At 46.4% G+C, this 24,092-nt stretch overlaps 1 protein-coding gene across 1 annotated transcript in view; it reads right to left on the reverse strand.

The window, feature by feature from the left end:
* Window positions 1–583: 583 nt before the first annotated feature.
* CFAP57 (cilia and flagella associated protein 57) overlaps window positions 584–24,092 on the reverse strand; it is a 29,646-nt gene continuing 6,137 nt past the window's right edge. The window contains exons 4-23 of the mRNA XM_075832672.1: window positions 23,436–23,728; window positions 23,048–23,207; window positions 22,779–22,931; window positions 21,343–21,482; window positions 19,269–19,434; window positions 17,829–17,942; window positions 17,359–17,571; window positions 16,507–16,677; window positions 15,637–15,798; window positions 13,473–13,628; window positions 10,908–11,001; window positions 9,931–10,121; window positions 9,048–9,221; window positions 7,363–7,521; window positions 6,868–7,011; window positions 5,956–6,072; window positions 4,704–4,838; window positions 3,226–3,369; window positions 1,929–2,064; window positions 584–819 (exon numbers count right to left, since the gene is read on the reverse strand). Of these exons, the coding sequence (XP_075688787.1) occupies window positions 635–819; window positions 1,929–2,064; window positions 3,226–3,369; window positions 4,704–4,838; window positions 5,956–6,072; window positions 6,868–7,011; window positions 7,363–7,521; window positions 9,048–9,221; window positions 9,931–10,121; window positions 10,908–11,001; window positions 13,473–13,628; window positions 15,637–15,798; window positions 16,507–16,677; window positions 17,359–17,571; window positions 17,829–17,942; window positions 19,269–19,434; window positions 21,343–21,482; window positions 22,779–22,931; window positions 23,048–23,207; window positions 23,436–23,728 (3,207 nt within the window). The 3' untranslated portion in view covers window positions 584–634. The remainder of the gene's footprint in view (window positions 820–1,928; window positions 2,065–3,225; window positions 3,370–4,703; window positions 4,839–5,955; window positions 6,073–6,867; window positions 7,012–7,362; window positions 7,522–9,047; window positions 9,222–9,930; window positions 10,122–10,907; window positions 11,002–13,472; window positions 13,629–15,636; window positions 15,799–16,506; window positions 16,678–17,358; window positions 17,572–17,828; window positions 17,943–19,268; window positions 19,435–21,342; window positions 21,483–22,778; window positions 22,932–23,047; window positions 23,208–23,435; window positions 23,729–24,092) is intronic.

Below are 24,092 nucleotides of genomic sequence, written 5' to 3' on the forward strand. Positions count from 1 at the left end.
TATAAATCCAAGTGCCTTGAGCTCCCCCTAGTGGCGGTTGACGGCAGCCAGAGTTTTTTCATTTTACTCTACAGCTTCTCACTTATCTGAAGGATATACAGAAAAATTCCATTAATCTGACATCACTGGGATCTGATATATTCTGGATTTTCTGTCTGCTCAGTCTTCTGCTTCTGGTATTGTGAAATTCCACATTCTGTCGCAGTTCCGCTCTGGAAATATTTGCTAGATGATCAGACTTTCTAGACGATCAAATACCAGATTAGAGGAATTTCACAGTCCCTCCTGTAGGGCCCCACCACCATGTGCGATTGTCAGTGAGCCAGAGGTAGGCGGCCCCCAATAACTTAGGACCCCTGAAGATGGTGCAATAGTGTCATGTCTTACCTGCCACATGTAGATGGGTCTGTCTCACTATATAAATGATTATATTGTATGATGTCTATCAATTCTAAGCAAGGTCATCATTAGATATAGTGACGTCAAGATGCTGCGGTCATGTGGACGGCCCAGGTATTGCATCGGGGCACGGGACGTCACAGCTGCTCCTCTGACAGTGAAATGATTCGTTGTATGAGACATCTGAGACGTGATTGTTTATTAGGGTAATAAGGGATTACAGGAGTCGGTGTGATCAGGCGGTAAGTGACGGTAACCTCCCCACAGAGGGCGGTCTGATCCCCGCGGTCACATCCTGGGATTGTAGCATGTCACGTGACCGTTTGATCTCCAGTTTCTGCATTTCAATGATTCTTGCCGTTTCTTCCTCGATGTTCAGCCGTAAAACTCCTGGGGAATGCTGGTCGCGGATGGAAGACCCTGTTACAGAGAAGCCAGTAAATCTAGCGTTTATATATGATATTAAGTAACCGGGCAGATACTTTCCTATATGTATCTTGATCTGAGTTGCATCATGTCTCCAGTGACAGCCAGAGCTGCATTCATAGTTCTGCTTTTACATCATGTCCTATACTCCATTCACATCCGGAGCTGCATTCATAGTTCTGAGGTTACATTATGTCCCACACTTCAGTCCCAACCAAAGCTGCATTCACAGTTCTGAGGTTACATTATGTCCCACACTTCAGTCCCAACCAAAGCTGCATTCACAGTTCTGAGGTTACATTATGTCCCACACTTCAGTCCCAACCAAAGCTGCATTCACAGTTCTGCTTTTAAATGATGTCCCATACCTTTTTTACATGAAGAGCTGCATTCACAGTTCAATTGTTACATGATGTCTCTTCATTCGATCACAACTAAAGCTGCATTCACAGTTCTGTTCTTACACCATGTCCTATACATCATTCTGTATCCAGAGCTGCATTTACAGTTCTGCTGTTACAGGAAGTCTCTCACTTTAGTCACAACCAAAGCTGCATTCACAGTTCTGCTTTTAAATCATGTCCCGTACTCCTTTCACATCAGGAGCGGCATTCATAGTTCTGCTTTTAAATTATGTCCTAAACTACATTTACATCCAGAGCTTCAATCACAGTTCTGATGTTACCTTAAGTCTAAGGGTATGTTCACATGGCAAACAAAAAACGGCTGTAAAATATGGAGATGTTTTCAAGGAAAAACAGCCTGTGATTTTCAGCCATTTTTGAAGCAGAAAACGTTTTTTGTGGCGTTTTTTTTAGACGTTTTTGGAGCTGTTTTTCTTTTGACACTATGAAAAATGTTTGTAGGTGTTCAGCTATCGTTTTCTTCAGGCGTATTTCCATGTGTTTACGCCCCGAAATACGTCTGAAAACACAGCGTGTGAACATACCCTCATACTGCATACACATCAAGAGCTGCATTCACAATTCTGCTGACAGACACAAGTTTGGCTGAGATCCTGTAATACACTGCACTCTATATTTTTCCCTACATCTAGAAGTCGTACATCTCCCACAATGCACCACAGCAGAGGAGTGAATTACCTTTGGAGTCTGCCAGGCTACTTCTCCGATTCTTCCTTTCTACCCCAAGCGCCACCTCCAGGTCATGGACCTTTGTACGACCGACCTTCAGCTCACGACGTAACTCATTAATTTCCTTAATCAATGTTACATTTTCCTGCACAAGACAAAGGCGGACACTTGAGAGCGGTGAAGACGTATCTGCGGCCCCCTCCCCCTCAGGGAACCTTCACGTGATTCACCAAAAACATGAAATCACAGGTTGGCTCTGGAAATTCCGTGGCTTTTAGGCTGTGATCACATGTTGCGGTCTGCGGCGAAACACGTCTGCAACGATAAAACCTCAGATCAAACTGTGGAATATCCGTGTGCTGAACGCTCGTAGGTATCACCGTAAACAGTGGGACACCCGTCTACTGTTGTCCCGGTCCTGCCCCGTTTCTGTGTCGTGACTTCACATGACGTTGTGTCGCCAATTGATGTCACGTTGGGACCCGTGAAGTGCGGAAACAAGTGGCAGGAGGATTCTCGCGGAGAGCCACTTCATTTAGGCCGGGTTCCCACGTAGCATCAACGCTGCGGAAATTCCGCAACGGAATTGTGTGCGGATATCCTGCAGCGTTTACAGTAGTGGCAAAGTGGGTGAGATCTAGAAAATCTCCAGCCCACGCTGCGGGAAAAAAACGCAGCGTAAATGTTAATAACTTGACCTGCGGTGTCGAATTTAATTCCGCAGCATGTCAATTTTTTGATTTTCCGTTGCGGGTTTCCCCCGTTGAATTCAATGGGGATGCAAAATCCACAACAGAAAGACAAGAATTGCGACTTTGGAGTAATCGCAGCGGTTACGCTGCAAAAATCGCAACGCCGGAAGAAAATAAAAAAATCATACATACCCAGAACGCACTCCTTCTTCCTGCAGTCCGGCCTCCTGAGATGACGTTGCATCCCATGTGAACGCTGCAGCCAATCACAGATTGAAGCGTCACATGGCCTGCAACGTCATCCAGAGGGGCCGGAGCGGACGTCAGAGGAGGGAGGGGGTAAGTATGAACGGCTTTCTTCCGCAGTGGAATTTCCGTCCGAAAAGTCGCGCCACAATGTTCAGACGGAATTTCCTGCGGGTTCCAGGGCGGACATGCTGCGTGATGTTGTACGCAGCGCACCCATCCCATGGGAACCCGGCCTTAGGGCAATGTACGGGCGGAGCTGCAGTCAGTGGGGGGGGGGGGGGTGCAAATAAAGTGAAAGGGACTGAATTTTTAACAGAACGCAATTGGTGAGTGGAGTATTATAGTATTAATGCCGCCGCCCTTACCTGCATGACCCGGACGTTATCAGCGCGATGGATCTCGGTGTCCTTCACCAGCTTCTTCTGTAACGTGCTAAGGCTGCGCTCCAGGTGCTCCCGCTGACGGGCGTATTCCCGCTGGATGTCGGCGTCTATGCCAACAATCTCTGCCTGAAAGGACGGACAAGTAAAAAACGTACAAGGAAAGCGACTGACGAGATGCCGAGCTCCGCAGATCCACTGCTCGCTGTTACCCCTGTGACACAGTACGCAGCGGACACCAATATAATATTATTATTCTTAAGAAAAGGCCCAAGAATCGCCCTCCCCCGCAGCCCGCGGCTCGTATCCAGTCCCAGGACAGTCCCAGCTGCACATCATCAGTTTGGCAGCACTTTATAGAGGATATCAGGGAGGCTCAGCCATTAAAGGGGTTGTCCAGGATTACAAAAACATGGCGGCTTTCTTCCAAAAACAGCGCCACACCTGTCCATAGGTTATGTCTGGTATTGCAGCTCAGTTGCAATATAACACACAACCTGTGATCAGGGGTGGCGCTGTTTTTGGAAGAAAGCCGCCATGTTTTTCTAATCCTGGACAATCCCTTTAATGAATATTTTTGCTGTAATGCAATGAATAGGACGATATTTCCCAATGAATGTGAAACCTGACATCTATACAGAAGAGGTATACGGACCCCTATACATGAAATACAGCCTGTATATCCAAGACCCTATACAGCAGATTATATACAGTGTCTTACACAGGAGATTATATACAGAGCCCTATATATGAGGTATATACAGACCACTAAGGAGGGGATATATACAGACTTCTTTACAGTAGATTATATATAGACCTATACAGAACCCTAGACATGAGGTATATACAAGACCCTGTACATGAGATATATACAAGACCCTGTACATGAGATATATACAAGACCCTGTACATGAGATATATACAAGACCCTGTACATGAGATATATACAAGACCCTGTACATGAGGTATATACAAGACCCTGTACATGAGATATATACAAGACCCTGTACATGAGGTATATACAAGACCCTGTACATGAGGTATATACAAGACCCTGTACATGAGATATATACAAGACCCTGTACATGAGATATATACAAGACCCTGTACATGAGATATATACAAGACCCTGTACATGAGATATATACAAGACCCTGTACATGAGGTATATACAAGACCCTGTACATGAGGTATATACAAGACCCTGTACATGAGGTATATACAAGACCCTGTACATGAGTTATATACAAGACCCTGTACATGAGGTATATACAGACCACTGTACATGAGATATATACTGACCCTTTTACAGTAGATTATATATAGAACTCCATACTGACGATTATATACAGAACCCTAGACATGAGGAATATACAAGACCCTATACAGGAGATATATACAGACCCTATAGATGAGGTACATATGGACCCCCATACAGAAGATGTATCTATGTGCGGACTCACTGCGTCACTCTCCTGCACGTATTTGGAGTACAGTTCCCGGATGTTGTCCTTCAGCTTTTTAGGCTCCTGGATGAATCCGACGCAGTTGTGCAGATCAGTCTTAAAGCGTTTAACCACGGCTTCAACATCACGAACCTGCGGGACGGAATCCACATCACACGTCGGTAGGACAGATCCGGCGATCTTAGGCTACATTCACACGAGCGTGACAGATTTACCAGCGTATAAAACGTTCTTTTTTTTCTTTCAATGTAATTGGTGCGTAAAACACAGAGAGCACATGGATGTGCGTCCGTGGTTTTCACGCACCCATTGACTGTAATAGGCGGCTAGGTGCGTGAAAACGCGCCAATATAGGACATGCGTGAGTTTCACGCAACGGACACATGCTGCATGGAAACTGCCCAGCACAAGGACGAGAATCGCGCTCGTCTGAATGAGCCCTTAAAGGGATTGTCCAGTTTAGAAAACTCATTATCCTACACCCTATTAGTGAATTCTGAGTTAATAGAGGGGACTCCGCTGTTCAGGACCCTCATCTCTTGGTCAGAGCGGAGACCGGTTACAAAGAGCGTCTCCCTCTATGGAGGACCTGCCCTGTCCTGTATTACACAAACTACACATTGATATGAATGGACACTGTGTAATGCTTCATTTCTCCTGTGGTGGCGCTGCAGGGAAATTAAACACTTACTGCCAGGTTTCCCCACAGATCACAGCTGATCGCTGGGTGATCCAGTAGGGGGCACTTTGTAAACAACTTATTGTCAAGAGGCCCTTCTAACAAGTAGAGATTGTCCAGGGCGGAGAACTGGGATATAATGATTATTTTACAGGTGATTATAATTTAATTTTACCGCACTGTAAACTTTTAACAACATTTCACATAGAGAATCGTTTACTTTTGCAGAGGCAGTTTTGTACTGACTTTCATTTAATTCTTTGCCTTCCCATCCAGAGCTGCTTTCAAAATTCTGCTGTTTCCATTGAAATCCAGAGGTTTAGCTCCACCTCACTGTCAGTCATGTGACCTAAAAGCTGCGCTCTAATTGTACGTCATCTGTACTCCCACAATGCACTGCTCTCTGACAACAGGAAACCAGCAGTGATAATATGTGAGATCCTGAGAGCTAACAGAAACTGAAATTCTGTATGCAGCTCTGGATGTGAATGGAGTATAAAACAGGATGTAAACTGTAGAGCGGAGCTATAGGTGCCCCCTCCCCCGGCTCTTGCTCTGCGTGGTCCTCACCTTCTGTCTTTCCTTCTGCATCTCCCGCTCCGTGGCTTTCAGCTTCTGCTTCATTTCTGTGATGTTCAGATCCAGTTGTGTGTTCTGCTTATGGAAACGCTCCAGTTCAGACTCCATCTGAGATACCGACAGGAACAGATTTTATTATTTCAGAAGACAATATATGAGATCTGTCACCTATAGAGCCACCAGCCCCGCACAGCCATGGGAAATCTGAAGGTCTCCAAGGGTAACATGATCGTTGGCCCAGTTTGTCCCTACCTAACATGCTAGTCCTCGTGGAGGAGCAAGTTCACATAGTCTCTGAAGAAACGGGGATGGGGCTAAAATACGCTGTGGCCTAGTTCTCTATGGGCCCCGTAGCAGCCACAGGGGCCACCTCTACGGTATGTGCACCTCCGGTTACGCCGTGCCTGTTCTAATCACAGGTTAAGAAAAAATGGCTGGCCCAAAGCAGGAAGATTCCATGACTTTGAATGTGGACCCCCAAGGTGAGAAATAAAATCATGGGAACCCCAGGTTTAAATTGGGTCGTCTGGTTTAGAAAACCCTTTTGTGATGTCATTTTGAGGAAATAGAGGGGGGTCCCCTTTTCTGGATCTATTAGCCAATGTGAAGAGCAGGTACAAAGAGCGTCTCTCTCTCTCTGGAGGACCCGGCATGGAATGACCATTGATATGGATATGAATGGACACTGTGTAATGCTTCAATTCACCTGTGGTGGCGCTGCAGAGAATTGAACATTTGCTGCCAGGTTTCCCACAGATCACAGATGATCACAGGGGTCGCAGCCGGGGGACACCCTATGATCAGCTTATCTTCAGGGTCATTTTCTACCAAAATTACATTGTCCAAAGCAGAGAACCCCTTTAAAACAACATCTATAGCTTGTGGTTGGCTCGGAGCGGTCACCTCCTGGATCTGCTCCTTCATCTCCTTGATCTCGTTTTCTCGGGGCTCAATCTGCTTCTTCAGTTCTTTGATTTTATAATCCAGAACAAATTTGAATTTCTCCAGCTCTTGGTTCTTCCTCTTCAGATCGTAGATTCTCTTCTCCTGGATGATAAGTGACAGAGACATCTGGGTGTGAGCTCAGGGGAAAGACAGTTTATGTAAATCTAAATCATTGGAAATGAAAAAGTTCTGTAACTTTCTAATAGACTTTGTTTCAATTTCTTGTCATTTATAAGAACTCTGTTTGCAGTCAGTGAATGAGAACATTCTCGTTTACCTCCAGAGGTCAACTGACACAGGTGGCACAGCTCTAATACACTGTAACAAGTCTTTCACATGTGTCCAATCACTAACAGCAAGCAGAGATCTTGATTCTATAAAAATCTACTCATTGGACAGTGCAGAGGGGACAAACCTGCTAATAATGTTCCCCAACCTGCGACCTGGGCTCACCTTGTCCTGTATGGTCTCATCCCTCTCCTGAATCTCTCTCTTCAGCCCCTGAATGTCTTTATCCAGAGACTTGATGACACCCTGCAGCTTCTGCTCCTCCATCTTCATCCTCTCTATGTCAGCCGCACGTTCTTCAATGTCTTTCTGCAGACTGCTGAACTACAGGGGAGAAGTGTCAGAGGATTAGACTAGTCATTTCCTACCAGATCTATGGTCCCCAACACTGATGTGCCCTAAATATTACAATATGTCCTACCGCACACCCCCTGTCTCCCGCCGCCCCTCTAAATGACCTACCACGGACTCCACAGACCAGAGCTGCGGACTGGCAGCCATATTCCCCTAAGGCTATGTTCACACACTGAGTCAAAAACGTCTGAAAATACGGAGCAGTTTTCAAGGGAAAACAGCTCCTGATTTTCAGAACTTTTTTAAGCCACACGCGATTTTCGCTGCGTTTTTCGCTGCATATTTTACGGCCATTTTTTTAGCTGTTTTCAATAGAGTCAATGAAAAACTGCTCCAAAAACGTCCCAAGAAGTGTCCTGCACTTCTTTTTCGTGGCTGTTTTTTTACACGGCCGTTTTTCAAAACGGCCGCGTAAAAAAAACGGCCGATTGGAACAGAAAGCCGTTTTTCCCATTGAAATCAATGGGCAGCTTTTTGGAGACGTTCTGCTTCCGATTTTTCAGCCGTTTTTTCTGGCGTTTATGGCCCGAAAAACTGCAGAAAATAGGCTGTGTGAACATACCCTCAGTGCTGCCAGTGTCCTGTGTCCGAGTGGTGGAAGTGACATGGCCAGATCTCCGCAGCTTGGTGGTCATTTGGCCGTGTCACCCACTACCTTTGACAACTGTTTTTTGCCGCAGTTTCCCTTTAAGAAAACAGTAGATGACAATAAATGAAGAACAATTGTCTCATCTACATGCAACCAAGCACAATCTATTGTTCCCTGGTATCACACAATACAGCGGGGACAGGAGTCCATCATGTGACTGATATCAGCAGCTCGTATTATGACCCGCACTTTTATATGCTGCATGTTTTAATGTTAGTGCTCGGCAGGTTTTTGCATTGCACGTGTTATCATCTTTGCAGGGGGATCCTGGGTGGTCCCGATTCTTAGGGCTCATTCACACGTTGCGGAATTGCTGCGTTTTTTTCAGTCCGGAGTTGAGGATGGAAAAACCGCAGCAAAATACAGCAAAGTGGGTGTGATGTAACAAATCCCATCCACACGCTGCGGAAAAATTCTGAGCAGAAATTGACCTGCGGTGCGTATATCTCAGACCGCGGCACGTCAATTTCTGCTGCGGAAAGTGGACGGATTTGCTGAGGTTTTTCAGAGGAGACGTCACCATCCCCCAACATTGGGAAGAACGCAGCAATTTCCGCACCATTTTCTGCCGTAAAGGAAACGGTGCGTTTTTGCCGCAGCGGAATGTCTGCTGTTTGCGCTGGAATTGCTGCAGACATTTTCTGCAGCGATTCCGTTGTGTGTGGACGAGCCCTTATTGTTACGTTATTGTAATGGACACGGGGAACAGATCACTTGTTACTTACAGTTGTGTTTCCCTCCAAATAGTTACCAGAAATAATGACCTTGTTGAGTGGGTCTCATACATGGAGGGCGACAACTCGTTGGTGGTTCCTGATTCTTGACTGTTCATATATAAATATTTTACCTTTTTCCTCATAATTCCGCTCTCCCCCTTTAGTCGCAGCGACACCTCCCTCTCCTCGCGCAGGCGCCGCTCATATTTGATCTTGATGTCCTGGATCTCTCGGTCTCCATCCTCTTCTATTTGCTTCTTTGTTTCTTCGAATTCTCTCAGCTGCTGGCGAGCTTCATCCTGAGCCTGAGAAGAACGTCACCCGTTACCACATTGTACGATTCCCCGGCCCGTGGACCGCTGGTGAGAAGTGCCACGTCTCCCTCTACACCCGGCATGGGCGCTGCGGACTTCACATCACACCAGACGACTTTTACTGAACCTTTTACTATCGACTATCAAACAAATTTCTCGGCTCACCGGTCACCTGGCTGCTAAGATTTCTCCAGCCCTGTCATATACACGCTGATCTATTTTGTGCTTCAATTCCTCACCGTTTTCAGGATCACTGCTTGCTGCCAGTGAATGGAAACCATCCAGAGGCTATAAAAAAAAAAACAACCCTGTCCTTACCATGTTCAATTTACAAAGAAAACTGAAAAAAAAAATGTTTCCACCAATCGGCTGTTTGTTTTTATTGTCTACCTTCATTATGTGATTGGTTTCTTTGGGCGACCCTTTCCACTTTTTCATGAAGCAATACCAAGCACTGAACCTATAAATTTATTTAAATGGGGCTGTGGTGCCATTCCAGACACAGCGCCTGTCCATGAGTGGCGCAAGCCGAATATTCCCTTCTTTTGAGATATTGGAGTTGTAATACCAGGCGTAGCCACAACCCAATGTATGGCGCTGTGCCTGGCTAAGGACAGCCCATTAATATGACAGTCCCGGAAAGCCCCTGTAATGTAGACAGATGTCTATGTAGACCCCGGGTACGGGCCGTAGCTCTCACCTGCTGCAGCTGGGACGCCTTCTCGTGTAGTTTCGCCTCGTAATGTTCGGTCAGTTCCTCCAAGGCCTGGCTCTTACTCTCCTCCAGTTCATGCAGCTGCCGCTCATCGTCCTCCTGCATCCGCTGGGATTTCACCTGCAGCTCCTGGTACTTCTCATACTCCAGCAGCAGCTTCTGATTATTTGCTGTCTCTGAAGGGAAAAGCCGAGGTATAAGATCCGCAGGCCAAGGTCGCCATTCACAGACACGAGGCAGGTGCTGACCGAACGATTGCCCCGACCTCCCATTATATCTCGGTTTGGCTTGGCCGAGAACAGATGTTTTATTAATGGTGGGGGATGGGGGAGCCTCTCATCTCCGGGCGAAACAAGCGATCCGCCAGGTAAAAACTCAAACGTTTCGATTTTTTTCTCTTGTTGGGCGACTCTTGGCCAGGTCCAATATACTGTTGACAGATCCTGTCGATATCGGCTAAAATGTAATGCCTGCGGCCAGCTAAAGGGGTATTCCCACCAAACACGTAGTGACCGGGGGCGTCCCAGTGATAAAAAAGACAAACACGTGTTGGATAGGAAAAGGTAATCAATTTATAATGAAAATTTCCTTATACTTTTTGTTTCAATTCCTCCTTATTTTCAAGAGCTCTGCTTGCTATCAGTGAATGTAAACATATTTGTTTGCGGCCAGAGGCTAAAAACCTGTGCAGACATATTACCTCTCACAGCTGAGGGTTTGCTACAGTTCTATTCAGTCTAGACAATTCTCCGTGGACTCGAGACTGATACATTGTACTGAGGAACTAGGCACGTTTCCCATTCAGGATGCCGGGCTATAACGGCGGCCATATTGGTTGTCACCCAGCTTTCCCAGTACCAGGTCTTACTATTAAAAGCCGGATTGGAATTATAAACAACCTGACAAGATGAAAAACACACGGATTTATATTTACAGGTGACATTGATGATAATGGCCTGTACCTAGATCCTGCAGCTCCCGGGACTGTTTCTCTATCACTTGTGACAACTCATCCTGGTGTTTCACCTCCTGTTTCTCGGCTTCAACTTTTAATACCTGAATGACGGGGGAAGGTGACACATGAGGTCCCTTTACTTAGATGATATTGGATGAAGATTATGGGGTATGGGTCACATATCTCATACCCGTGGGTCACACATCTCATACCCGTGGGTCACATATCTCATACCCGTGGGTCACACATCTCATACCCGTGGGTCACATATCTCATACCTGTGGGTCACATATCTCATACCCGTGGGTCACATATCTCATACTCGTGGGTCACACATATCATACCTGTGGGTCACATATCTCATACCCGGGGGTCATACATCTCATACCCGTGGGTCACACATATCATACCTGTGGGTCACATATCTCATACCCGTGGGTCACACATCTCATACCTGTGGGTCACATATCTCATACCTGTGGGTCACACATATCTCATACCTGTGGGTCACACATATCATACCCGTGGGTCACACATCTCATACCCGTGGGTCACACATATCATACCCGTGGGTCACATATCTCATACCTGTGGATCACATATGTCATACTTGTGGGTCACATATCTCATACCTGTGGGTCACATATCTCATACCTGTGGGTCACACATATCATACCTGGGGGTCACACATCTCATACCTGTGGGTCACACATATCATACCTGGGGGTCACACATCTCATACCCGGGAGTCACATATCTCATACCTGTGGGTCACACATATCATACCTGGGGGTCACACATCTCATACCCGGGAGTCACATATCTCATACCTGTGGGTCACACATCTCATACCCGTGGGTCACACATATCATACCTGTGGGTCACATATCTCATACCTGTGGGTCACACATCTCATACCTGTGGGTCACACATATCATACCCGGGAGTCACACATATCATACCTGTGGGTCACATATCTCATACCTGTGGGTCACATATCTCATACCCGTGGGTCACACATCTCATACCTGTGGGTCACATATCTCATACCTGTGGGTCACACATATCTCATACCTGTGGGTCACACATATCATACCCGTGGGTCACACATCTCATACCTGTGTGTCACGTATATCATACCCGTGGGTCACATATCTCATACCTGTGGGTCACATATCTCATACCTGTGGGTCACATATCTCATACCCGGGAGTCACATATCTCATACCTGTGGGTCACACATATCATACCTGGGGGTCACACATCTCATACCCGGGAGTCACATATCTCATACCTGTGGGTCACACATCTCATACCCGGGAGTCACATATCTCATACCCGGGGGTCACACATATCATACCCGTGGGTCACACATCTCATACCTGTGGGTCACACATATCATACCTGTGGGTCACACATATCATACCTGGGGGTCACACATATCATACCCGGGGGTCACACATATCATACCTGTGAGTCACACATATCATACCCGTGGGTCACATATCTCATACCCGTGGGTCACATATCTCATACCCGTGGGTCACACATATCATACCTGTGGGTCACATATCTCATACCCGGGGGTCACATATCTCATACCCGTGGGTCACATATCTCATACCCGGGGGTCATACATCTCATACCCGTGGGTCACATATCTCATACCCGTGGGTCACATATCTCATACCCGGGGGTCATACATCTCATACCCGTGGGTCACACATCTCATACCTGTGGGTCACATATCTCATACCCGTGGGTCACATATCTCATACCTGTGGGTCACATATCTCATACCTGTGGGTCACATATCTCATACCTGTGGGTCACATATCTCATACCCGTGGGTCACACAACTCATACCTGTGGGTCATATATCTCATACCTGTGGGTCACATATCTCATACCTGTGGGTCACATATCTCATACCTGTGGGTCACATATCTCATACCTGGGGGTCACATATCTCATACCTGGGGGTCACATATCTCATACCTGTGGGTCACATATCTCATACTTGTGGGTCACATATCTCATACCTGTGAGTCACATATCTCATACCTGTGGGTCACACATATCATACCTGTGGGTCACACATATCATACCTGGGGGTCACACATATCATACCTGTGGGTCACACATCTCATACCTGTGGGTCACACATATCATACCTGTGGGTCACACATATCATACCTGGGGGTCACACATATCATACCCGGGGGTCACACATATCATACCTGGGGGTCACACATATCATACCCGTGGGTCACTCATATCATACCTGTGGGTCACACATATCATACCTGGGGGTCACACATATCATACCTGGGGGTCACACATCTCATACCTGTGGGTCACACATATCATACCTGTGGGTCACACATATCATACCTGGGGGTCACACATATCATACCCGTGGGTCACACATATCATACCTGGGGGTCACACATATCATACCTGGGGGTCACACATCTCATACCCGTGGGTCACTCATATCATACCTGGGGGTCACACATATCATACCCGGGGGTCACACATATCTCATACCCGTGGGTCACACATCTCATACCTGATTTGTTGTTTTCAGAACCTCCATTTCTTGGATAAATTTCTCCGTTAGCTCTTTTAATTTCTCGTTGTAGTTCATGTCTTTCAGTCGGAGCTGATACTCACTCTCCATTTTCAGTTCCTCAACACGTGTCTTCAGTTCTAGCATTACCTGGTTCTGTTGTAAACCCCAAAAATATTTTACTCACTGGTCACACTGCTCAATAATGCAAGGAGACAACCAATTGCAGGGGCACATACTTACGACAATGGTAGATTATTCTCCAGTCCTGCTGAGTCTCTGGGTAACTTCTAATAACTAATGTGGCCTTTATAGTTTGTAGGATCACATTGTAGTATGCACAGTGAAAATGCCCTCAACTAAACCTTCTATCCTTAAAGTGTCTCTATCCTCTCCGAAAACGTCAGATACATCATAAGGACATGTCAGAAAGTTTTGATTGGTGGGGGTCCAGGTTCAGAGACCCCACTGATCGCTGAAACGAAGGGGCGGAAATACTCCGCTGAGTGCTGTGCCCCTGCGGTTCTGATCGTCTCTGCTTTGCTGGCCCTCAGATTTGTGGGGTTAGTGGTGTTCGGGCCTTTAGACTTTCTATGAGCCCAATAATGGCCGCAGCGCTCAGCTCTGTTTTTGTCTCTTCGTTTCAGAGATCGGTGGGGGTTTCAGCACAATATGACATGTCAGAAGTTTTCTATTATGATAGGTACTCTTGAACCTATGTAAACCTTTGAATGCCATTTTTTTTTTTATAAAAAGGTCAGTCTGTGTGATTAGTGCAACTCTATAAACAGTTTTAATTAAAAGTAATTTTTACTTTTTGAGATATAGCTGCTCTGTATTCTCTATACGGAGCAGACGTATCGTGAGCTATGACCTGAATCCCTCAGGTCCGCGGGACTAACGGGTTCAGTGTCAGAGGGTCCTGCATGTCTATGACACGCAGGATCCACCTATAATCTATCTCATCTAAGTTCCACGCAGGACCGACGGATTCAGGCCATAGCGAAAGATACAGCTGCTCTGTATAGAGAATACAAAGCAGCTGTATCCCAAAAAGTTAAAATAATTTTCTAACAAAAACTATTTATAAAGTAGCACCAATCACACTGACTGACATTTTTATTAAAAAAAAGAAAAAAATTGCCATTCAAAGGCTTACATAGACTTTAAAGGTGAATTCCACCACTGGGTGGTGCCCCTAGGTGCCCTGGCTAATGATCCTTCCTGGGGTCCTCTTGACCCCATATTGTGGTTTCAGCTATTGAGTGGAGTTCGCCTTTAAAGGAACAGTGTCACCCAAAAAAAAATTTTTATATCAGTTTGATGTTAGTGTTTTATTAAAAACGTTTGTATTAATTTGTGTGTTTGTGTGTTACTTTTTTTTATTTTTACACTTTTTCTTCCCTATGGGGGCTGCCATTTTTTTTTCCATTTCTGTATGTGTCGATTAACGACACATACAGACATGGAATACGGCAGCTCAGTCCATAGGAGTCAATGAACGGGACCCGTCCCATTGACTTTGCACTATGGCTCTGTCCTGCGCAGACGCAGGTCAGAGTCAGACAGAGCAGAGCAGCTGTTTGCAGGGAGAGAGCAGGCGCCATCTTGAAGACCAGCTGCACTGCAGGTAAGATGTGTGTCTCTGCATGTCCCACTCTCTACCTCACAGACCCCCGCTCTCGTGACCCCCGATGGGCCCCCCCACCCGACACCCCCCCACCCGACACCCCCCCTCCCCCGACGGCCCCCCCGAAACGGCCCCCCCCAAACGCCCCCCCCCCCCCCGACGGCCCCCCCCCCCCCACCATTACTTGTCAATGTAAGACACTTTGTATATGGCTTAAATGGAATAAATGTTTTCCTTAGGCTACATTCACACGAACGTAGCCCAACTCGGACGTGAAAAACTGCCTTTTTCCACGTCCGAGGTCGACCTGTGCGGGAACGCGTTGTCACGGATCCCCCACAGACTACAACCTATGGAGGGACGCGTAACACGCAGGAAAATAGGACATGTGTCGGTGTGATGGCCGTCACGGACGAGATTCATGCTTGTGTGTCTGGCCCCTGACATGTAGGGGTTCCATCATTCATATAGATCTATATATATAGGTTAGAGCCTCAGTTGACAGCATTGAGGTGGTCTGATGTTGATCCTCACCTTCTCCTCCAGGTCTGACTTGGTAATAAGGACTTCCTCTGCATATGTCAGTTCTTTATCCCGCTTCAGGCCGCGGCCCTCTTTGTCAGAGATTTTCCACACTATAAGGCATCCGTCTTCAGAAATGGACAGGAGATTCTGGTCATCGTATGTCACCGCCAGCTGAAAGAAAGTCACATAAGTGGATCGGGAGGCAATATATTATTAATGGTAAATCCAAGCACCGATACTCGCTATGTGGTCAAAAGTATGTGGACCCCTGACCATCATACCGTATGAGCTTGTTGGACATCTCATTCCAAATCCATGGAGTTGGGCCCCTTTTGCGGTATAACAGCCCCCGCTTTTCTGGGAGGGATTTGACAAGATTTTGGGGTGTCTGTGGGAATTTGTGCCCATTTGTGGGGTCAGGCCCTGTTGTTGGGGAGAAGGTCGGGCTCGCAATGGCCGGTCCAATTCATCCCAATGGTGTTGGCCGTGGCTGAGGTTCGGGATCTGTGTAGCCATCTGAGTTCCTCCACCCCAATCTCCTCACCCCATGTCTTTATGGAGCTCGCTGTGTGCACTGGGGCGCAGTCATGCTGGAACAGGAAAGGGACGAACCCCAAACTGTTACCACAAAGTTGGAAGCCACAGTTGTGTAAAATGTCTTTGTTTGTCTTCGGAGATGACATGGCTGTGTGCTTGATTTTATGCTCCTGTTTGTAATGGATGTGACTGAAATACCTGAACTTGATAATTAGGAGGGGGGTGCACATACTTTGGGTTATATAGTGCGTAAGAGACGATACTGGAAATGTATGGAGACAGAAGCTGTAAGGGGTGGAATACCAGAGCTGAATATACATGGACCGAAGTCCCTGCTCTTACCCTGGTGACTGGTCCGGCGTGGGCCTGGTACTCATTGTATTCCCGGTGAAGGGGTAGTGGATATTTCATGGAGCGCACAGTCCCGGTAGATGTGCCGGTGAAAACCATGCGTCCAGAATGAGAGATGGCAACGGTCGTATACGTCACATCAAAGAATGGCGCTTCCCGTATCTGACATGGATACAAGGTGGAGGTTATAATAACTCTGCATCTCTATTAATACACACATTTGCTTCCCATTAATTGGTGATGCTTGACCGGGAACGCAGGACACTTAATCTGAGTGTCCGTCCAAGTGTCCTGGTGTCTGGGTAATAGTCGCCGTACACGACCAGGACGAGTGTGCATAAGGAAGCCATTGACAATAATGCAGTGTGAGGCTCCATCATCTTCTCTCTTAAATTTGACAGCGTTTTATATAACATTGACACGCTGGACATTACAGTGAAACACCCAGCTTTCCCAGACACCTGAGAGGAAATACAGCTATGCAGTGATTCATCCCCCTCCCTCCACAACTAGATAGATTCGCCATTCAGGGCTCTAGGAAAGATGGCAGCCATAATGATTGTCGTCTAACTTTTCCAGAAATAGATATGCGGTAATTAATAAATGGCCGAATTAACATTTTGGAACACAATTTGACACCAGGTGACAACTCGAGGGCTTAGATCTAGTTTTACAGGTTTGGGGGCATCACTCAGAGTCTGGGGTCTCAGTCCTTGGAACCTGATGATGTCATCGAGCCGCCGGTGCCTCATTAATATCCTCAGTCCTCGGTAAATGTATATACTGCGATGTCATGAATAAAAAATAGTAGTATACAGCCATGAATACATAAGAAACCTTTACCTGTGAATCACTAATCTCCTTCAGCGTCTGATCAGACCCAACAGCGAAGATGGTTTTGGAGTCGGGGGACAGGGCCACGCAGCTGTAGTTGCAGGATTTCAGTACACACTCGGATTCCCTCTTACCGGTCAGTGAGCTCCACTCGTAGACGGCTCCGTCCAGACCGCAGGACACCAGCTTACTGTCATCCACGCTCCAGGCCACGGAGCGCACCTGAGCCCACAAGACATAATACAAGTCACGATCCTACTGATATTAGGAATGGCGTAGGATGTAATAAGGTGTGGCACAGACAAATTCCCTGATAAACTCTGCGGTTCTCCAATCTGCTCCGCTGCCGTTCACTGAAATCCACGGCCGCCATTGAATGGAAGTTTTCTCTTTACATTGAGAGACACGAGTGACGTCTTATCCCAGACCGGGAATCCCTAATGATTGCAGACAGAATCAGACAATGGGGGAGGACGTACCTTTCCGTTGTGGCCTTTCAGATTTATTATATTCTCGAAGGTTGTGGTGGAGTAAATATGGATGACGTTGCCATTGACAGCAGCGAAAAGGTGTCCCCCGTGACTAAAAACGCACTGCAACGAGAGAGAACGGTGATCAGAGGGGACCACGTAGGGATAATGTCGCCGGGACTGGTATCACAGTTATTTACTGTAATCTCCCGAGTTACAAAATGAAATGCAAGTTAACTGGACCATAAAAGCGGAGTATCGACCCGGCAAGAACTGGAAGGACAATAAAAGGACACGAGAAAAGGATCATAAGAGCTGAAGCCCAACAGACCACAGTTGTAACACTCAGGGTCTCACGTGAATGAGCAACCAAATGTATTAGGAGCATTTCCAACTAAAACGCAAAGATCTCGTCCAGTACATAAAGCTTCATTTTCTAATATACTGTGTTTCAGTTCCTTACCACTTTCTAGATCTCTGTTTACTGTCAGTGAATGGAAAAAGTGTTTGAAAACCTGTGCAGTCGTAGACGTGCTCACACAGCTGAGGCCTTGTTGCAACATATCAGTACAGTAAGAGACAATTCATTACCAGCAACAGGAAATATTTAAAGGGATTTTCCTTAGGATATCTGATCTGGGCTGGGGGGTTACACTCCTGGCATCCCCTTTAATCAGCTGCAAGAAGGGGGCCGTGGTGTTCCAGCGAGTGCCGTGTGCCCTCTTTTATTTATTCTGAGACAGTTCTGTAATTTGGGCTGTGGATGGTCCTGAGAAGCTGTGAGCTGCAGTACCAGGCACAACCACAACCAAATGTATGGCGCTGTGCCTGAGTAAACAATGAAAGAAATACGGAACAAGCAAGGGCCGCACCCCCTTCATGCCGCTGATTGCCAGAGGTGCCTGGATCGCTGACACAGATACATTGTAGCAAACCCTTCAGTGGTGTGGATAGGATTAGGTCAGAAGAAGGACATAGGTTTTTTAGCATTTGAATGTAAACTGGAATTCACTGACAGTAGGCAGAGATCTTTAAAATGGTGAGGAATTGAACCACAAAGCATATGGGAAAGCTGCAGAACTTTTCATTATCCAATTATTGAGCTTTATTTTAATGAAGCCTTAAAAAAATGACATAATATAAGCAGTCGGCGCGAATTACATTTTTCCATCTTTTACAAAAGTGATAACCGGATCCGCCGCCGCATTGATCTAAATTTTTGTACAGAACGAGAAAGTGTCAGTCGGTCATCAGCTGCTGAGGAGCTACTGCAAAAGTGACAACCAATATGGCAGAGGGACCAGTTGTCACTTTTGCAGGAATGGCCGCCACATTGTAATACAAATTAGCCAATATCTGTTTACGTAAAGAGACATCATTAACGAGCTGCGCTGACTTGTGATTTACTAGTAAATGATGGGAAATCACTATATCCAGAATATGCGTCACCTCTTTACATCCACGGACTGTGAATTCTTTGAACGGCCGGATATCGTCAATCAGCAGGTTCATTAGCCGTAACTTGTCAGAAAATCCCACCAGAACGTATAATCCGGACGGGTGCAGCGAGATGCTGAATGCTTCCTCCTGGAAATCCTTGTACAGATCCAGAGAGCTGCCGATCAACAGGAAAGAATCATCAAACAAACCATCTCCAAGACTCCACCTCAACCAGGGGCTGCATGATCTGTGCCATGTACTGTATGCCAACCTAACATGACGTGATACACAATCAGGAGGAGAACCTACTAACCTGTGATACAGCTCCAGCCTTAAAGTTTATGTCACACTTTAAACATTATTTTACATAAAACATGAATCTACATAAAAATATGTTTGTTTGTAAATACATTACTTATCCTGTACTGATCCTGAGTTACATCCTGTATTATACTCCAGAGCTGCACTCACTATTCTGCTGGTGGAGTCACTGTGTACATACATTACATTACTTATCCTGTACTCATCCTGAGTTACATCCTGTATTATACTCTGGAGCTGAACTCACTATTCTGCTGGTGCGGTCACTGTGTACATACATTACTTCTCCTGTACTGATCCTGAGTTACATCCTGTATTATACTCCAGAGCTGCACTCACTATTCTGCTGGTGGAGTCAGTGTGTACATACATTACATTACTTATCCTGTTCTGATCCTGAGTTATATCCTGTATTATACTCCAGAGCTGCACTCACTATTCTGCTGGTGGAGTCACTGTGTACATACATTACTTATCCTGTACTGATCCTGAGTTACATCCTGTATTATACTCCAGAGCTGCACTCACTATTCTGCTGGTGGAGTCACTGTGTACATACATTACATTACTTACCCTGTACTGATCCTGAGTTACATCCTGTATTATACTCTAGAGCTGCACTCACTATTCTGCTGGTGGAGTCACTGTGTACATACGTTACATTACTTATCCTGTACTGATCCTGAGTTACATCCTGTATTATACTCCAGAGCTGCGCTCACTATTCTGCTGGTGGAGTCACTGTGTACATACATTACATTACTTATCCTGTACTGATCCTGAGTTACATCCTGTATTATACTCCAGAGCTGCACTCACTATTCTGCCGGTGGAGTCACTGTGTACATACATTACTTATCCTGTACTGATCCTGAGTTACATCCTGTATTATACTCCAGAGCTGCGCTCGCTATTCTGCTGGTCGAGTCACTGTGTACATACGTTACATTACTTATCCTGTACTGATCCTGAGTTACATCCTGTATTATACTCCAGAGCTGCGCTCACTATTCTGCTGGTGGAGTCACTGTGTACATACATTACATTACTTATCCTGTACTGATCCTGAGTTACATCCTGTATTATACTCCAGAGCTGCGCTCACTATTCTACTGGTGGAGTCACTGTATACATACATTACATTACTTATCCTGTACTGATCCTGAGTTACATCCTGTATTATACTCCAGAGCTGCACTCACTATTCTGCTGGTGGAGTCACTGTGTACATACATTACTTATCCTGTACTGACCCTGAGTTACATCCTGTATTATACTCCAGAGCTGCGCTCACTATTCTGCTGGTGGAGTCACTGTATACATACATTACATTACTTATCTTGTATAATATTTCAGAGCTGCATTCATTAGAACTAAAATCTCACAGTATTCCCTGCTTGTTCAGTGTCTGTACATAGCCTGCTCAGGGTGATTTGCATTCAGGGAAGTGTCATCTTTACATCAAGCACTATACCGTCATCTAATGTATGAATAACGAACTGAAACTTACATTATAGGAGTTCAGCTAAGGTTTTAGGGGTATGACTGACGACCAACTTCCTGACAGTTTCCAGTAAAAACTTGCAGAACGGTGAGTGCAGCTCTGAAGTATAATGCAGGCTGGAGTTTAGAAACAGTAGAAGATAAGTGATGTAATGTATTATAAAGTTACTCAGCTATATAAACTGTAATGTTGAAAGGTGAACATACACTTTCATCTTATACACAGAATGGATATATACTAGTTATACAATGTCAGTACTTGTTCTCGTAGTTCCAGATGCGAACAGAGTGGTCCAGTGAACAGGTGGCGATCAGAGGTTTGCGGATACAGACACTCAGTCCTGTGATGGCGGACGAATGCCAAGGCTCAGTCAGGAACTCAAAGTGAATGTCGTCCCCCTACAAGGCAAATACATAGTAAGACGGTAATTCATGGGTCAGATAAAGAGACAGCGAAGAATTACTCGGCTGTGACAGAATCCTAGACAGGAACATTCAGATCATTACAGAAATATTATCATGGAAATCTTATCTGGACTGAAATCACCATCTACATCAATATCCACAACCGACCTGACTGGTATTATGTGTGGACATTGATATGGATGTTGATTTGGATCTACACAAGGTCCCCATGGCAACACTGCACCTGCACGTGGTCATTAAAAAATCTCTTAATATTCGGCCTATAACAAGCAATTAGACCTCAGATCCAAAAACAAAAATCACATTTAGAATTCTGTTTTTTAAATGGGTACCCATACCTCCCAACTTTCAAGTATCACAAAGAGTGACAACTTTATTTTTCTTTGAAGCCACACCTCTAATCCTGCTCAATCCCCGCCCATACACACCCGGTTCAGCCCACACAGTATCATGCTCGCACAGTGCCTTCCACACAGAACGGGGATTCCGCTCAAACAGTAGCCACTAACGTCATTGTCCATATATGGACAGTGACGTCAAGGGCTTCCCCGAGCACAACGCTTAAAGTAGCTCTGTGCCTGGGGAGTCCTCGGCGAGCGGAGGAGCTCCCTCTGCTCCTCCGCTCTGAACTAATTCTGAAGCAGGGAGCTGATGGTTCCCTGCTGCAGAATTGGGTTCCACTGTATCTGCGTCCTGAGTACGCAGATACAGTTGACAGCGGGACATGCCACCCGGGAATCCGGGACTGTTCCACTGAATCCGGGACGGTTGACATGTATGGGGTATTCCCAACATTTATGCCATTTTCACGGGACATGCCGTAAATGTTTGATAGATGCAGGTCTCAGGACTAGGACTTAAACCTATCCCCAGAACAGTGGTCGTCGACCCCCCAACCTCCGGCCCGCTGCATCCAGGCAGAGAGTGAATGGAGAGATGGACACGCATGTGCGAGACTCTCCCCATTCTGTTCAATGGGATAAAGGAAACAGTCGAGCAACATAGTGACCCCTGTTCTGGAGATAGGTTCGGTTAACCCACTGATATCTGGAGAGCGTGCTGGGCTGTTTCTTCCCCTAGAAGTAAATGGAGAAAGTTGTGTGGCCACCTCCACCAGGTAGGACCAAGGTCAGCGTTCTCCAAATGGGTCCTTTGGATATACCATAAACGTCTGCAATGGGGATACCCCTTTCAAATCTTGACAGAAGAGGACGACTCGGGGGACTTATATTTACTGGGGAGTAATAATTCTACACGGGTTCCTCTTACCTTAGTCATCTCTGCCGAGGATAAACCGATGCTATAGAGCTGGCTCTTATCAGTGCTGACCACAACAGTCTCCTCGGAGGGGCTCAGACACATGCACAGAACCTCCTGCTGCTCGGACAGACCCGAGTCATTGGTGTTCTTATCTTGCGGGATCTGCCAGAGAAAGACAGAATGGAAATGACACAGGCAACATGTACCGTATATGTGGCACACCGGCCGCCATATTGGTCACATGACAGCACGCCAGCGACCTGCTTCTCCCGGCTTACCCTAATGTTGTGTCCTCTCTTGTAAAGTTCTCGATCTTCCACTTTTTCAAACGTGCAGACAGCGCCGGGCCCGCCGGAACACAGGAATCCTTTGGAATAAGCCAAAATGAAATTGATGCGCAAGTGGGATGACGCTGCGCTGCCCGACGCCGAGAGGCCGCTGTGGAATAACGGAAAGTTGTCTTTTAAAGGTCACATAAAAATATAAACCCAGTTATGAATTATCACGGATTATATAGAATATATAATAATATAAAAAGATCAGAACCTAAGGTCATGGACCATGCGGGCCTAGCATTATATGCCATGACATCCGAGGGCAGCTGGACAACCCTTTAGGGTTAGAGGCCCCAGTAATAGGACTGTTCTAATACACTTGGTCACTTACCGCCCATCTTCAGAGGACGCCCGCCGTTTTTCGGACTGATGATGTTGTAGGTTGTTTCTTCCCCCAATGTTCTGTTCCCAGCGCAGATCTCCGGACTCCCACAGACAGAGTCTCCCGGTGTCGGTTCCACAGATGACTCGGTCTTCGGACAGCCACGCGTGGCTCAGGAAGTTTTGTGCTTCTACTTTTTGAAAGTTTGTCTGTTTCAAATTCCCATCTATGTAGCGAAAGATTTTGAACACCCCGTGTCCTGTGACGCAGATCTGGGCATTATCGTGGGGGTTGAAGCTCACCTGCAATGTTAAGAGACAGAAATCAGCTATCCAGGAACCGACTGCTGAGCCAGGAACATCAGAAGACACCAGGGGCATTGTCTGAGGGGGCTGTCAGAGGGAAGGGGCATTGTCTGAGAGGGCTGTCAGAGGGAAGGGGCATTGTCTGAGGGGGCTGTCAGAAGGAAGGGGCATTGTCTGAGAGGGCTGTCAGAGGGAAGGGGCATTGTCTGAGGGGGCTGTCAGAGGGAAGGGGCATTGTCTGAGGGGGCTGTCAGAGGGAAGGGGCATTGTCTGAGGGGGCTGTCAGAGGGAAGGGGCATTGTCTGAGGGGGCTGTCAGAGGGAAGGGGCATTGTCTGAGGGGGCTGTCAGAGGGAAGGGGC

Source organism: Rhinoderma darwinii, chromosome 7 (assembly GCF_050947455.1).
Source record: "Rhinoderma darwinii isolate aRhiDar2 chromosome 7, aRhiDar2.hap1, whole genome shotgun sequence".
In the NCBI taxonomy this organism is placed as follows: Eukaryota; Metazoa; Chordata; class Amphibia; order Anura; family Rhinodermatidae; genus Rhinoderma; species Rhinoderma darwinii.